Here is a 17,304-nt window from a genome sequence, read left to right on the forward strand (position 1 = left end):
TATTTGTGTAAAACTCTGTAATACTTTTTCCAGATGATCCGGATCATTGTGCCCTCATAGGTTTGGACAGCACAGGCTTGGATCCATTAAATGTTCTGGCCCATCCCCTTTTTTTGTGTTACCATTTATATAACCAAGTTCTTGATTAATATGCAAGCCTGTGTTAGAGAGAAAGGACATGGAGTGTAATATGCAAATAAGTTGACTGTATGGCATTTCAAACATTGTTGTGTCTTGTAGGCCGACTTTATACTGTTCTTACAGCATTGTTAACAGTGTGATTTTACTTTGTCTCTTGTTCTGACCAACAGTGCAGAGGAAGAATATTCTGAACAATGAAAGAGTGAGGAAACACAGAGAATCTCTCATAGTGTGTACAGAAGCATTGTTCAACTGCTGTGTGTTGTTGTTAAAATGTTCAACTCTGACTTTTCCCAACATGCATTTTGTCATGTGCTGACTTTCATTCTTGACATGCATAACATATTCCTGTATGTCTGTAGGGCACTTCTTGCACTTTTGTAGGCATGCTGCAAGGTGACTAAATAACTAAAGAGAAAAGACAAATAGCAGGAATTATTATTTAAACTTCATTGAATATGTGCCACAATATTTCCCTTTAACGTTTTGTTTTCTGTACATTTAAATTTTGTGTAGAACACTAATGGGCCACGACCCAAGTCACACATACAACACTGGAACACATTGGCAGAGTAGAGCAGATTTCTTGAGGGAAGCAAAAACGCTGAGAACACAAAACCTCTGTAAATTGTCTCTTTAATGTTGTATTTTTGAAAGGATTTTGAGCTAGCAAACATCCAGCTTTGGAGATATATGATAAATGCAATCAGTCATGGCATTTTGTTTGTTTGCTTTTTCTGAAGCACAAATTCAGGAAAAGTCAAATGTAAGGTATTCACCCCCCTGGTTCAGAAGTGACAGTGGAGTGTGGTGCCTCACTCTTATTCTTTAGGTCTTGCAGAATTTGACTTGGTATTATAAACAACTCCTCAGATTCACTTCTGACCTCAGCTCCACCTAACATGTAGTTGTAAATGTGTCAGACGGAGGATACTATGAGAAGGGTGGGACCAAAATGAACGCTTCAATTTCAGAGTGCTCTTGATTATTTCTGGAGATATGGTCGAGGAAAAGAAGAGGAGTGGTTTTCTCTGAAGATGTAAGTTATAAAAAGCATTGTCTGGAAGTTTCCACGATACAGCTTTAGAGAAGCTGGCAACCTTCACAGCCACGACCTATTCTGAGCCTTATGCCTGGACAACATTGCACAAAGGTAGGAGCACTTGTAACTGTTTGTAAGTCTCGCAGAACACTTTGCATAAAACCATTCATGCTCTTTTGATGGAGTAAACTAACATTAAAAGAAGATTGTGAAGGTGTATGGTCAGCTTATTTGATACCTTAATCTGTGAGTATTAATTTTGATGGATGCGATACACATGACTTTAAATGTAATTTTGTATAGGCTACATAATTATGAATATGAAAAGTTTGATTTGGTTTAATGTTTTCTACTCAGTGGCTGTGACAAATAAAATACCTTAATTTATTATGTCAATTATTTCAGTATTCGATTTTATTTTAAATGGTTTCATTAATGCTGATAGGATAGGTTATTAAATCAAAGAGCCAAAGCAGTTAATAAAAATGTAAAATATTTAATCGATATATACATTTTATAACTATAATAGTTGAATAAATGTGTTGATGATTAATGCCTTTCATTTTTTGCTTTAAGGATATTCAGAAGAATATCAACAGTTTGGCCTCTGCTGCTCTGTGCACCACCTTTCCTCTCAACACTGTTGTTGTAAGACAGCCAGGGTTCACAGCTTAAAATACAGAAATAAGTTAGATGCGCTCTGCTTTTTGGTCTATAAATAGAAACTGTTTTCAAACTCTGCAGGAGCTCCAGCCCCTGATGGCACAAAGTAACCTGCCTGTTGGCAATGACAAACCCCAGGAGGTCGGGGGGGAGAAAACAAGACCCCTTGCCCTGCAGAAGGCCAGGGACAACTTCCTCAAAGGAGTATCCTACTTCTCTGGAGACATGGAAGTTTTTGGAAAATGGATGGAAAGTAGGTCAACACTGATCATGTACATTTAAAAGCATTCTTCCCTGTCCCACCAAGCTAGCACAGAAGTGGTTACTACATAAAAAGCAGTTGTGAAATTTCAAAAAACTGTTTTTTATTTTACCTTAAATGTGTTAGTCACTGAACTGAATCTTTGTGTAAAGATATTTGACAAATTCGACCCCCAGTAAAATGTATGTGTTGCACACAATGTTACTGTTAAATTATGGTTCAGTGAATGAATACATTGTGTTACTTATCTATCGCTATCAACAACGCGTCCATAGCCATCTACGTTTTGCGCTGTGGACCAACGTAGGTATTACACATTTTGAGTTAAGTTAAGGAGATTTAAAAATTTGTGTTACATACTTTGTTACTTGATACTTACAGCAAAACTTTGTCTTAACAGAAAACCATACAACCCTTTGAGTGGCTTTTCACATCTTAACATTTTTCTGCTGTTGTTTTTACGTCAGAATTTTTTCACACAAGAAAAAGAGGGTCAAATACATTTGTTTCTGATCAAGAGGATTTTATTATAATTGCTGCACAAATGTTCAGACAAAAATGATCACCGTGGGAAGCTTCATCAGCAACTCTCAAAAATTGTCATCTCTCGTTCTGTTCCCTCTTTGTTATCCTACAGAACAGTTCTTTTTGCTGCAGTTGCTGGACTGGGTTTTGCGAGGAGCTGCTCAGGTGATGTTTGTCAACAACCCTCTAAGTGGCCTCATCATTTTTGGTGGCCTCATCCTGCAGAACTACTGGTGGGCTCTCAACGGCTTTGTGGGCACACTCTTTGCCACCATATCCGCCCTTATCCTGCAACAGAACAGGTTCGAACAAACTGATGAAAGAGATCACACTATATTACTATCAGTGTGCCTCATTACAACGCCTTAAAGGGTTACAGTGAGAGCAGGCTAACATTTTTTGCAAAGTGTCCTGACATTAAACATAATGCAATTAATATAAACTCAAGTGAAAAGTCCGTTCATTTTCGTCATCAGGATGTTGAAGGTCATGTTTGTTGCTTGTGTTGAGTGTACTGTGTTTCTCTCAGGGGTGCGATCGCTGCAGGCCTGTATGGTTACAACGGCATCCTGGTGGGTCTGCTGATGGCTGTGTTCTCCAACGCAGGAAACTGGTACTGGTGGCTCCTTCTACCCAACATCTTCATGTCCATGATGTGGTAAGAAACCAGATTAATCAATGGTAAAGTGATACACGAGTAGACTTATATCACAAGAATGGGGATGCAAAGAGGTTAGAAAGTAGATAAATAACCAAACCATGAAATTCAAAATGTAAAAACTGATTAGATTAAAACCTTACAAATTTAAAACATTAGCTGTCAGCTATGCTTTTTCACCCGTGACAGAAAGCGAACAAACCATGTGGTAAAGTAAATAGAACCAGCTTACAGTCACTTCTTTAACTTTATGTATTTGAATATTAAGAGATTCAAAGTGTGCAGGGAAAAATGGAGATGATTGAGAAAAAACTTGTAAAAAGATGGATGCAAATAGCTGTGAAAATAAAATGTGTATTAAATCAAAAACTGGTGATGTTTCCTTGTGGTCCAGTCCGATCGTGTCCAGTGCCCTGGCATCTATTAACAGTCGTTGGGACCTGCCAGTGTTCACTCTACCCTTCAACATCCTGGTGTGTCTCCACATGGTTGCCACCGGACACTACAACCACTACTTCCCTCAAGTCCTCATTCAGCCTCGCTCAGAGCTGCCCAACATCACCTGGGCTGAGATCGATGTGGCCAAGGTCAGTGACATGCCAGAACATGTTCCTCTGTTAGGGATGCTGTGCTCTGATATCACTTTGTCATTACGCAATTCAGACAATACAGATTCCTCCGATTTTTTAAAGTCAGATTATTTCAAGTACCAACATTTTCAAATGAATATATGTGGGATTGCAACATAACTGCTCCGTTAGTTTTTGAAAAAGATTTAGTCTTTCGTAAAGGGGCAGTGATGTCAATCTTTATGTTTCTAGACATACCCACAACATGAAACACAAGTTGCAAAACCTATGGGGTGTAAAGCATGATTTTTGTGTCTCCTTTTTTTATTTTAAACATTGCTGTCCTAACCTTCCCCAGCTATTCATGTCAGTGCCTGTGGGAGTAGGACAGGTATATGGCTGTGACAACCCTTGGACTGGAGGAATCTTCATCATCTCACTCTTCATCTCCTCCCCAATCACCTGTGCTCATGCTGTTCTAGGATCTGCAGTGGGCATGGTTTCTGGTGAGGCAATCCGACATTACCTGTGCTTGTAATTGGAATCATGCACAATAACAAACTTTTGAAGTGAAAGTTATTCAATCAATCAAGCACTACTTATTTTTGCTCCCTTGCATGCTTACAGAATGAATTCAAGCCACTCTCAATATGTTCCAACTCCCAGATGAGCCCAAATATATCTATTTAAGGTGCATATTTACCAGGATTAAGATAATTTAAACAAAACTCTGCACTCCCTTGATAGTGGTGATATCCTATTTTGCAGGCTTGGCTCTAGCAGCGCCTTTTGGAGACATTTACTTTGGCCTCTGGGGATACAACTGTGTGTTAGCCTGCATTGCCATTGGTGGAATGTTTTATGCTCTTACCTGGCAGGTGCACCTACTGGCCATCACATGTGGTGAGTAGACAATCAGAATAAATAACTATCTGTTCCAGTCACATCACATGTTACTGGGCTAAAATCACATGACATTATGTAATCAGATCAGAGGCCAGATACAATCTTTGGCCACAGCATTCACCTGTGTATGATCTCTCACTACTCTCCTCCCTTCCTCTGCAGCTTTTTTCTGTGCATACCTCGGATCAGCCATTGCCAATAGCATGTCCACAGTAAGTACATAATTTCCCTAACTCCTTTTTAAATGTCAGTCTATGGTTAACAGAATTGATTTACTGTTGTAACTTCCCCCCACAGTTTGGACTTCCAGCCTGCACATGGCCTTTCTGTTTGTCTGCGCTCACTTTCCTCCTCTTAACAACTGAGACCAACAGGATTTTCAAGCTGCCGCTTGCCAAAGTCACCTACCCCGAGAAAAACCTGGTCTTCTTCTGGAAGATGAAGAAGCAGGAGAAAATGGAAAAGGCTGAGAAAGAGAAGAAGGAGAGGGAGCAGCTGCAGAGAGCCATTGAAGATGAAGCGATACTAAATGAGAAAGAGCAACTGAGACTAGAGCTTGAAAAAATGGAGGAGGGGAGAGAGGAATGTAAGGCATCAGAGGGAGAATATGACCAGATGTATGTTGAGGACAATGCACCTGCGGTAGAACACAATACTACTGAGGAAAAAGAAATCAAACACATTGACAGCAGTTCAGATGATTATGTTTAAAACCACATTTCTGCAGCGAGAGAGAGAAATAAGCAACTAACAATCTAAAAAGCCTGTTTGTAATTGTAAGCCTGTTATTTGTAGTATTTGTATATTATACTTTACATGGAATACTCATGCTGGCAGGATTTCCTGAGTTAAGTTGTTGGTAAACTACATGATTTGAAGAAATATAACTTTGTTTATATAGTGAATGTTTATTTTTTTCAATAAATTAATTTCAAATAAAGATTTTAGTCCAAGGTGTTTTATTAAATGTCTAATACTATGTTGTATTTTACTGGGAAAAATTACAAATAATCTGTGAAACATTTAATCTCTAGATGATGAGCTATATTTCTTCTCTGAGCAACACTTTTAATACATAATTTATTGACAAGACACAGTCACTTGTCCCACAGCAGAGAAATAGATAGTTAAGTTAAAGTTAAACTTTTAAATACTCTGTAATAAGATGCTTTTATTTTAGTGCTATAGTTGTGTAGACCATGGAGTTTCTCGAGCTTTTGCAGGCACAATTGGAACCTTACTTTTGAAAGCTAGCTATAGCTGCAAATGTTTTCACTCCAATTATGACGCATATTTTTAATCTCTCTCTGGTCACTGGTGTTATTATGCAAATCTGGAAATCTGCCTTTGCTCTGCCCCATTTTCAAAGGGGGTGACCCCACATTTTCAAACAATTACAGGCCCATCTCAAAACTGTCTGTCCTGGCCAAGGTTCTGAAAACCCTTGACAATGGACATTTTAAATACCAATAATGTTCATCTGTTTTTCAATCTGTTTTTTTAAAAACACAGCAAATTATCAGCAGATAGAATGTACAAATGATATCATCATTGCGCAGCCCTCTTAATAGACCTGTCCAAGGCATTTGTAGACCATACAGAACTGAAGCACAGACTGAATAAAGCAAACAGTTAATCGGTTTCCAAACTACCCTACAAACAGAACTCAATGAGCCAGATTTACTAAGCTCCCAATTAAAGAGTACTAAATTGCGTGTTCACTCCAAAACTTTTGGACGTTTGGTTGGTGGGCGTTTTGCGGGTTTTCTACTAAGAAAATGTGCGTGAATGGCAACAGGTGCAAACCTTGTGGAGGCGGTAGTATTAAAGTTAGGCTACACTATAGCATGTTTAAATGAGGGAGGAACAGCACCAGTTGACATAGAGCTGTTTATAATGGAGAGGATAAAAGGGCCGGTAACATCAATGGAATCTTTGAGGAGCTTGGTAGGTACTATGTCACTGGGGCAGGTGGCAGATTTCATTTTAAAAACCGTCTCTTTGAGTGAGGTTAAGGTGATAGGCTCAAAACAGTTTAACTGGGCAGAGCAGTTGAAGGGCGGGGAGGCTGAGATGTGCCTGGTAGGGGCTGAGATATTTTTTCTAATGCCAGCAACTTTTTCAGTGAAGAACTTTAGGAAGACTTCTGGTCTACTAAGGGGAGTGTCTAGGATCCAGGAGGGGGGCAGTTGAGAGAGTTTATAAGACTGAATAGGACTTTAGGATTATGGTGATGTTTTGAGATGATATCTGAGAAATGTTTTCATCTTGAGAGGAGCAATATGGTTGAGAATTGAGGGGCAGGTAGCATTAAATAATTGAATGTGATCCTCAGTGCAGAGTTCAGTAGGAAAAAGTTTCAACAGACAGAGTATCTTGAGCAGATAAGAATGCAGCTGAGAATAAACTGGCAGTGGAGGAGTTAATGTAACGAGAGTAATACATGGGGAGGAGACCATTTGATGACAGGTCAGAGAGAGACACATTCAAAATAATGGCACTGTGATCTGAAAGACAAGGGTCCATTATTTCCAAATTGTTAACAGGAAGACCACAAGACAAGGCCAAGTACAAAGTGTGGCCATGTTTATGAGTGGGACCTGAGACATGCTGTGCAAAATTAAATGATTCAATCAGGTTTAAAAATTCACCGACAATTGGTTTTGACGGACAACATACATGGATATTAAAATCACCCAGTATCAAAATTATTTTAAATGATGGCACAATTTGCAATAAGAGGTCTGCAAACTGAGTGATAAAATGTTTATCTGATTTTGGAGGACAATATATTATGATGATAAGAAGACGGTTTGCTGTACCCACTTTAGTGAACTGAGCTTCAAAACTGGAAAAGGAACCCAGAGCAAGGCACTAACAATCAAACTTGTTTTCAAAAACTGCTGCCAGACCCCCGCCCCGTCCGGAGGGTCGTGGCGTGTTAAAGAAGGAACATTCATTTGGAGAAAGCTCAATAAGTGGACTAACATCATTGGACTTCAGTCAAGTTTCAGTCACCAGAAGGAAATCTAGGCCCTGGGATGTGAAAAAGTCGTTAAGAATAAAAGTCTTATTTAACACTGATCAGGCATTTATCAGAGCCAGTTTAATTGGGGCCACATTACTGACGTGCGCTAGTAGTGTCCATGGCAGAGAGCAGAGGTTACTAGAGTTTACACCGCTGCGACATTCAGTGGCAGATCGGGATTTTGAGCCTTGGTGATATTGGAAAGACATTTTTACTGGAATATCTTTACTGGAATATTGAAAGTGCCAGAAAGTGCCAGAAGCCAAGTCCTGTAATTGAATGAATTTTCGACATGGAGCTCCGCAGAAGGGGACAGGGACCCAGAGAATGTCACGGTCTTATGAGCCGGTCTTTTCCAGTCGTGCATGTCGTAGTTCCTGTGCAGGGGCGGAGGAGGAAGGGTTTCAAACGTTAAATTGTTTGAAAGGACCCGAGCTCCAGCTCAGTTCAGGTGTAGGCCATCTGGACCGAAGAGACCCCTACGTTCCCAAAACACATTAAAATTATCAATAAAATTGACACTGTGTGTGATACAGGCAGAGTAAAGCCATGAGTTCAGACTCAGTAACCGACTGAAACGCTCCACCCCGCGGCCATAAGTGGGAATTGGGCCAGATATATGGATTAGCTTGTTCAGGGATGTGAGAGTGACAGAAGTTTATTGAAATCAGCTTTTAGCAATTCAGACTGCTGTTTGGGAATGTCATTAGTGCCAACATGAACAAAGATGGTTTCTGCTCCTGGGTTGGAATGTATTAAGTCTCGGACCCTGTCAGCGATATCCAGCACTTTAGCGCTGGGGAAATATTTAATAGTATTTATTCAGTATTTAATACTAGATTGTGAGTCCGGTTATTGAGTCAAATACTGTGTATGTGTTATTAGGGAGGCTCTTCCTTTTGGAGGGGTGGCCACAGGGGGGACCAAGCTCAGAGTTACAGGGGCACTGGCCCCTGTTGGCCCCTCCCTAGAACCGCCCATGGTAAGTTCCTGTTGTCAACAGGTGGCGCTGTGACTATAAGCGAAAATAACAATATGGATGTGTTCACAGCGGGCCTCCCATCATGCATTTGAAGTTTGGTGGTGATTGACCTTTGCATGGCAGAGATAAAGGCATTTAGTGATTCTGAAATTGCCCCAAAAAAAGATGAAAGTTTGACAGCAGGCCACGCCTACACCTAATGATGTAGAATCGTGTAGAGCACAAGCTGAGATCTTCAACTGAAATTTGCGGACTTCCTGTACATTAGTATGGTCATAATGTAACTTTTTGTTTGTCTCACCAAGATGCATAATGCTTAACCTTTTTCGTGCATGTAGGTTAAGTGCAGTACCCTAGCTGAGGGTTGGGGTGCAGTGGAGCCACTTTTCAACGTACAAACACCGAACCACTTTCATATGTCAATTTCTCGCGGGGGAGAATTTTTGGGAAATTTTGGTGAGTTTTCATACACGTTCAAGCCAGGAAAATCGGGAAAAATAATTCCTTGGGTTACAATAGGATCCTACACACTTGTAAGTGAGTAGGACCCTCCCCTTTATGACATCATGAAAAACTTGTGTGATTGATTGAAACCGGAAGTCCCTCCTCTTCCGGGTTTTTTTAGTTTTGCGCCTTTCTTCAAATGTTTAGGAATGTGTTTTTTTCAAAATGAATGACGCTATTTAAAAAGGACCAATGAGCGTGTACTATGCAAACTGTAGGGTATTTAAGCTTCCAGAAGACATAAGAAAAAGACTTACCATGTCTGAGAAATCGGCTGAATACAGCATGTCCCTTATAACAGAAACCCCGGTAACCATTTTTCAGGAATCAAAGTCCATCCAGGATGCTCCAAAGAAAAGCATGGTGTATTTGCGTCGGACTCAAATGCCACCGTCAGAGTCCCTGCATGAGGAATGGTCCTTGAAGCCCTACAGACAGAGCGGTAGCTGGGGGTACGTGTTCAAATACGAAACTGGAGATCTTTGTCTGTATCAGTTGGATGGGGGTGAAACACTGGGGCCTTCAACAATGTCAGAGAAGTAGGTGCACCATGCACACACCCACACACACACACACACACACACACACACACACACACACACACACACACACACACACACACACACACACACACACACACACACACACACACACACACACACACACACACACCAAAAAGCTTTTAACTTTGGAGGTCAGATTCATAACCCCCACACCAAAGGTATAAATCCTACAATGAGGGTATATCGCTGCCCAACCTGGATTCACTGAAAACTTTGTGTCACTCAACAATGGGTACAACACACACACACACCCAACGACCCATCCACTCACACACACACACACACACAATAACCTCCCAGCCAGACATGCAAAAACAAACAAACGCATAGGTTGAAAAGCTTTTAACCGTGGTGGTGGTCAAATATATGACTAAGCCCCACACCAAAAGTAGTCAAATGTGTAAAATACCCATTAAAAAACAGCCTTTTTAACACCAGACAACCCCTCCAACCTCATCCAGAAGTCTGCTTCAGAGAGTGTCAGAGTCTTTTGTGTTGAGTGGAGAAGAAAAACAAAATGAAGCCCGGTATCTCTTCTTCCAAAACAATTATTTTAAAAACGTCTCTATTTTAAAAATCTATATAAAACTCAAATGCATGTGTGTATTTTAGAAGTTAGAGCTTAGGCCAAGATCCAGCCAGCACCTTAGAGTTTTGTATCATATCCTGGTAAGTGATCATACCTATTCTCCTGATTTATTATAAATCTATCCTGTTTTCTGTAATGGATAGTTTAATTGATTTTTGTTTGTCTTTATATTTCAAGTTAACCCTCACGAGTTTGATGATCTGCCACTCATAGGTAGGCCTACAGTCTGTTTCCTTCTATTCAAAGTTTGTTTCCATCTATTTTTTTATTTTATTATTTATTTTATTATTTAAGCTTATTTTTTTTTCTGTAAACTACTTACAGATCTTGTGGATGCTGCAGAAAGCCATCACTCTGAAAGCCGCATTAAAGGGAACCGTGTGGAATCATTGGGGGAAGAGGAAGATGGTGAAAGTTTAGTGGTTCTTGAAAAAAGAAGACACTTGTCTGGACATCACTCCTCTGGATACTTCCAACCCTAGTCCTTCTCTTAGATCTGGTCAAACTTCAAACCCTCAAACATCCCCGGCTAAGACATCCCTCAGCGTCCAAGTTGTATCAGGTAATTTGATTTTGATTGATTTAAAACTTGACAGTTTTAAAACAGCCTGATGGTTAGCGTTTTGAATAATCTGATCTCTGATTACAGATGATGCTTTTGTTGACGTATTGTATTCTCATAGGTTAATATTTGTCCTAAGTTTCACGTGTTTTTTTTAATTTTTGTACTATGTATCGGGAGGTGGGTGGATATATCTCAATCTCTTGTCATCATCCCACAGCTGAGAATGAGTCCGCAGTTACAGCTCCTTTGAGGCCTCTAACACATGAAGCTCATCCTTTGAGAGGACTTGTCTCAACTCCTGTCAGACGCCGTGTAGCATCTCCGATCAGGGGTCTATCTTTGGGGTCTACTCGACGTAGGAAGTGTCAAAGACCCAGCTCAACAGCCACTGCAAGGAGATTGGTCAGAAGTAAGTATGTTTTTCGGTTTTTGGGAATAATTTTTCACACACACACACACACACACACACACACACACACACACACACACACACACACCCAACAACCAACCCACTCACACACCTACACACATACGGGCGTGGTATCAAGTTACAATTCCCCTTTTGAACAAACATCTGGAGGGAGGGGTCGTAGAGGCAGGTTTTGTTTTTTTCTGTCTTTGGGGATTACTTTTCACACACACATGCACACATGCACGCACACACACACACACACACACAGTCATTTTTTTATTTTTTTGTCTCTGTGTCTTTTATTTCAGAGGTTGTGCAAAGGAGAAATCAAATGATACAGCATACCCCTGGAATCACGCAAGCATCTCCACCTCAAAGGCAGAGAAGAGGCCGAAACCGTCATCGGGAGTGCATGACAACGCTGCGGTAACTATGTGAAGTCACTCAGAATTTCATTTCCTGCTTTTTAGCCATATGTGATGGGATGAAATTTTGAAATTTTTTAAAACATGAATGAAAACTTAGATTCAGGAACTTTTCACCCTTCTGACGCAGTTCAAATACCAAATGAAATACAGATAGCCATAGACCAGTTGAACAATATTCTGACCTCCCCCTGTGAAGCTGACTATTTTCAGGCCTTAGAAGATGCTCTCCAAAGCTTAAATCAAAACCCTTTACCCACCCTGTAAAACAAGTCAAACCAAACAGATCAAGATGAGATTGAACCGCATACTTCCTCCTCCTCACATAATACACCCTTAAACACGTCAACCTCCTTCCAGAGCCCCCCTGCTCCACAGCAGGGAGGGAATTTGAGTGAGACACTGAGGAGGAACACAGCTACCCAAAGATCGGCAAACAAGCTTTTTAATCAACTTGTAATCAGACGCTCCCTTGCTTTCCCTCCATCCAGCAATGTCCCCGATTTTGCTAGATTTTATCAAGATGTGATAGAAACACTTGAGGAATTGGCTGAACAGGCAAACTCTGAGGCTAGCCATAACGATGTGGTTCAACTTGAGCTCATCAGTCAAAATGTGCAACGGCATGTCTCAATCACCGTCGACGATGAGGGTGAAAATATTTTACCGGCTTTTGTAGATTTGCTAGATCAGATAGTGCAATCAAACAATGGCATTGCAACCGACGAGGGTTTTGAAGCAGTCCTTCAGATTTGAAAAAAAAAAACCCAATGGTGGTGTGAAACGAAAGCTTGGGAAGACTTTAGACTGTGAATTGATCAATAAGAAAAGACGTCACTTGTACGTTGTAGGAAATAGGAGTGATCAACTCTGCTTTGCCATCAGCCTAGCTCATGTTGTTGATCCTGAGTCCACTGATAGACAGTGCGAGATGCAGTGCGAGGGAAGAGAGCGGTAACATCTTGCCGGTCTGGATGATCAGACCCCTGTGAACTTTAGCGGCATATGGACAACAGCTCTGACTACATCCCGCTTTATTTCAGCTGTGCATCATCTGTGAGTCATTTTTTCTGCTAGTAAATCACAGCCCCTAGGATGTAGGATACGAGTAGGATACGAAGCCAAGGACTTTACTCAACTCCCCTACTGTTGAAGGTGGCTTGTATCTTAGAGGTGGGACAGGAGCTATCTCTGCTGGATCCATTTAATACCCCTCCTCTGAAACCAACCGTAGGCAGATATTTGTTCCTACTTCGTGTGATTCATTCAGAGTGGAAGTGGTGTCATTTGCGTTACCTGAACCGGCCACATCAATCCTTGTTTTTTTGTTATTTTTGTTTAGCTTTATTCAAGAAGAGTAATGCACATATACAGTCAGGTAAACAAAAAAACAGTATCACAATGTAAATCAAGTAAAAAACAAATAAAATAACATATAGTACATACAGGAAATTAAATGACAGTAATATACAGTATAGTGAGTAAAATAAACCAATAAAGACGCATACATAGGGAAATCATTATTTAAATAGACGTCTCAGGGGAAAAGGTTTTACAATAATGCATACATTTGTTACATTTTTTGTTGTTTATTAAAAGCAGCGATTTCAGTAGGGACTTTAACTCTAGATTTAAAATTGATGCAATTAATCCACGCTCGTTTGTTTTTGGAGGCACACGTGGAGTGACGTTTTACGTTTAATTTTCGCACTGCATTGTGGGTGGTAAAATACATTTAATTTCTTGAAAGGATGCATCCGATTCCATACTGCATAAAACCCGTGCTGAAATGTTCAGTATACTGAGGTGGACCCAAAAAGAGCCTACTGAATGACCACCAGGGCTCAGTCTACTGAAACTCCCTACTAAAAAGTATGCAGTGCATACTGAGCTGTAGCTATTCGGAAAGGGCCATCATTTCTGAGGACTGGTTTGCACCATGTTTCTGATATCTCTGCAGGACAGATCTGATGTGGTCCACATGGCTGTTAAATAAGGGAGAGTGAACAAGGTTGTCGTCTCGATAATGCTGACAAGTGACATTTTTTAATTTTAATTAAATAAAAATGTTCATCCTGGATCTCACATAATGGATTGAGGAAGATTGCCCTGGAAGTCAACGTGACATATTTTCATTGCAGAACACCCAACCTTAAACTTGTTATCAGCAACAACATAACCATGTGTGTAGCTTAAGGCATTTTAGTGGTCTTTAAAGCTAGCTTGTATGTTCATTTTGACCTTTTGCTTCTTTTGAAAATCCACCCCGAGTCATGTTCCTAAATGTTCCTACACATAATATGTGTTTATTAATCCCAAGGGGAAATTCTGGTTTACACTCTGTTATTGAGAGACACATTTCTCAAACACATAGGCCCGAAACATGCACACTACTGCACACCACTATGCAGTGAGCGCACCAGAGCAGTTGGGGGGTTTGGTGTCTTGCTCAAGGGCACCTCGGCAGTACTCGAGATGTGTCCTGGCACCTCTCCAGCTACAAGACCAACTTCCATATTATGGTCTGCACTTGAACTGACGATCTTTCTGTTCCCAACCCAAGTCCCTACGGACTGCCGCCCACATCATGAAGCCCCTTCAGGCAGTCCTCAATACTCCTCTGGAACTCCGCTGGAACTGAGCTGAGACCAAATAGAATGCGGTTCCACTGGTTCAAGCCACCAAGGGTGTTATGAAGGTTGTCAGAGAGCAGATTTCAAGGTCTATGAACCGTGATATTCTTTCACCTGATCAAGGACTGTAAACCAAGAGTTGCCATATAGGGATTCTAGCATATCCTGGATCCTTGGAATAGGATGCCTGTGTGATAGCATCTTAACAGCATCTTAGCCGTTAAAAGAGCTCCTAAGGTGTAAAACTGTTAGGAGCAGTGAGGAGGACTTTCAAGAGGATTAAGAGTTTCTAAAGCTGAGGGAAAAATGGAGAAATGTTCTTCAAACTCATTCACTCATAGTAGTGCCAAACAGACAAAAATGATTTGCGCAGACATTTCAAGCCAACAATGACTTCTTTCTGTGCAAAGTAAGACACGCATGTTGAGTTTCTCTACATGTGGTTACCTCCACAGGTGCAGCCAATCACTAATTAAGACTCTTCACCTGCTGATATACTCCTAACCCTTAGCATGGGAAGAAGCTGCTGCATCAGTGGGCATGTGATTTCAAACATTTTGTAGGGTTAGGGTTACTTTTAAAGTAAGTCTAACATATCACACAGATGCTAATTTCAAAGTGTTCATAATTACAAAGTCTGACTAGACTCTATGGGTGGATTCACTATCCACTTTCACAATCCACTTTCCCCCGGGGAAAACGTCATGAGACTAAGGAAAGATGTAAGGAGAATTAATAAAGGACTAAGGGAAAGGCGTTTGCGTTGCTCTGACAATCCGACCTTATTTCCCCTATAGGCTACGGAATTATGCGACGGCAGAGATTAATGACGTGGGTCTGCCGTGGTGAAACTATGTTCCAAAAATAGACTTCTAAAAACGCATCTAAAAAACTTTCCCCTGTGCCTACTTACCGGTGAAATAATCCTAATTACCACAAGGCTGGAATTTAAATCAAAGGAATATAGGCTACGAGTAACAAAAGTGAAACCGAATGGTTGTCACATTGAGAATGGTTGCTCATGCACATTTTCCTGTCCACTCATAAATCAACATTAATAGAAAATAAGTATTATTGTATGAAATTAATTGTTACATTTATGTAAGCTATACATCATGTTTTAGGTATACAAATGTACAGCTGCAAAAAGCATTCTTAAGTGAATGAAATATGTTGAATAAAACATCATCTGGCTAAAAATGTCTCTTATCCCTTCATTCCTTACATGAGCTGCGTCCCTTTTCGGTCATCGTAAGTTTTTGTGAACGGTCGGATGCACGAGCCGCTTTAAATGTTGTGGCCACAAGGAATTGTGGGACAGCATTACCTCATCTCCTTTCGTAAAAGATGGTCCAGTGTACCCTATGCTAAAGGAGGTTATAAAGGAAGGATTGATGCACCTTAGCTTTTAGAGAATTCAAATGGCTCTTATGGCCGCCACCTAGATGCTTCCGGGTCATTTCACTCAGTTAGGGACCTTCCTAAACAAAAAAGACAATTCGAATCCCGTAGATTTTTTTTTTTTTCTCACTTTTTTTGGATCAACCAATCACAACTTCTGAAAAAATGTGTCATACCTGGGTCAACCACGCCCTCTCAATAAGATAAAAGTCAATTCCTTGCTCAGAGTTGTTCTAAGAATGTTTCTAAATCACTCTTAGCTAAAAATCATTGCTAGGATTTTTTAAGCTAAGTTATAGGAGCTCTCAGAATGTGTGAATATTATGTGTAAATATTTAGGAAGATCACTGGGCGGATATTCAAAAGAAGCAAAAGGTCAAAATGAACATACAAGCTAGCTTTAAAGACCACTAAAATGCCTTAAGCTACACAAATGGTTCTGTTGTTGCTGATAACAAGTTTAAGGTTGGGTTTTCTGCAATGAAAATATGTCACGTTGACTTCCAGGGCAATCTTCCTCAATCCATCATGTGAGATCCAGGATGAAGATAAGGAAGTTTAAAGATCAGATAATCAGGTAGAACACAACAACAGAAGCTTCCAGAAATTTCTCCTGAACTGAACTGCAAAGTTTACCATGTTGTGAGCGAAGGGAACTGGATAAAGTTCAAATGATTTAATTAAAGGTGCAGCAGAGCAGCATGACATTGACATGTAAGTGGAAGTAATGTAATGTGGGACATGCAGCTATCCTAAAATCTCTGTAGCATGCAATTTATCATAAACTGTGAGCGTCATCAAGCTTCATCAGTCTGGCTGTTGGAATCCTGCTTTGGTAAGAACAGCAAGACCAAAACTTAAAGGTCAGAAAGATCAAAACTTTGCCAACTAAGATTAAAAAAATACTGCGTGTGATCACATGAAGAGATGTCATTGTTTCACAGTTGTAGTATGTTAGCATCTTAACATCATAGCATTTCAGTGTGATTGGTCTTCAGTTCCTTAGATATACTGGGTCCTGATATTGACCAAATGAGACCCTCTTTTTGAGAATTTGAAAGGTATTCAACATTATAGGAAATAAACTGTTTCCTAATAACATTTTAAGTCTGATAAATGTCTTTGGGTATTCCATCTAATCCAGGACTTCTGCCTGCTTTAAAGGATATTGTAGCAGACTGGAGTCCCTCCACTGTAATCAGGCCTTCACTCCTTTTGAGCATCGTTTAATTTGCTTTCGTAACTCTCTGGAAAAAAGTTCTGACCACATTCTATTTGAATAGTTTACTGATGGAAAGAGAATATCTTTAAGACATTTTTCTGATCTTTATCTGAACGTCTATGTTGCATTTCCTCGTGATCTGAAACAAGTTTAGAGATGTTGTTGTTTAAAACATTCCTTTGTTGGAGTCTCAAGAACAGTTTTGTACATTTCT

The 17,304-nt window shown here is 40.2% G+C and overlaps 1 protein-coding gene across 1 annotated transcript; it reads left to right on the forward strand.

The window, feature by feature from the left end:
• The first annotated feature begins 1,094 nt into the window (after positions 1-1,094).
• On the forward strand, positions 1,095-5,719 carry slc14a2 (solute carrier family 14 member 2). Its single transcript, XM_029281129.2, has 10 exons — positions 1,095-1,294; positions 1,760-1,831; positions 1,928-2,099; positions 2,746-2,935; positions 3,163-3,291; positions 3,686-3,878; positions 4,219-4,366; positions 4,629-4,763; positions 4,929-4,978; positions 5,064-5,719. Exons 1-10 carry the CDS (start codon positions 1,271-1,273, stop codon positions 5,475-5,477), a joined length of 1,527 nt encoding a protein of 508 aa, XP_029136962.2. The 5' UTR covers positions 1,095-1,270; the 3' UTR covers positions 5,478-5,719.
• Positions 5,720-17,304: the final 11,585 nt, after the last annotated feature.

The sequence above is a fragment of the Labrus bergylta genome, chromosome 2 (assembly GCF_963930695.1).
Source record: "Labrus bergylta chromosome 2, fLabBer1.1, whole genome shotgun sequence".
Classification (NCBI taxonomy): domain Eukaryota; kingdom Metazoa; phylum Chordata; class Actinopteri; order Labriformes; family Labridae; genus Labrus; species Labrus bergylta.

Excerpts from the sequence above, each read along its gene's own strand:
- slc14a2 (XM_029281129.2), top strand. The coding sequence starts at position 1,271 with ATGCCTGGACAACATTGCACAAAG. Across the intron at positions 2,936-3,162 it reads CTTATCCTGCAACAGAACAG|GGGTGCGATCGCTGCAGGCC; the intron begins GTTCGAACAAAC and ends TGTTTCTCTCAG. Across the intron at positions 3,879-4,218 it reads CTGAGATCGATGTGGCCAAG|CTATTCATGTCAGTGCCTGT; the intron begins GTCAGTGACATG and ends AACCTTCCCCAG.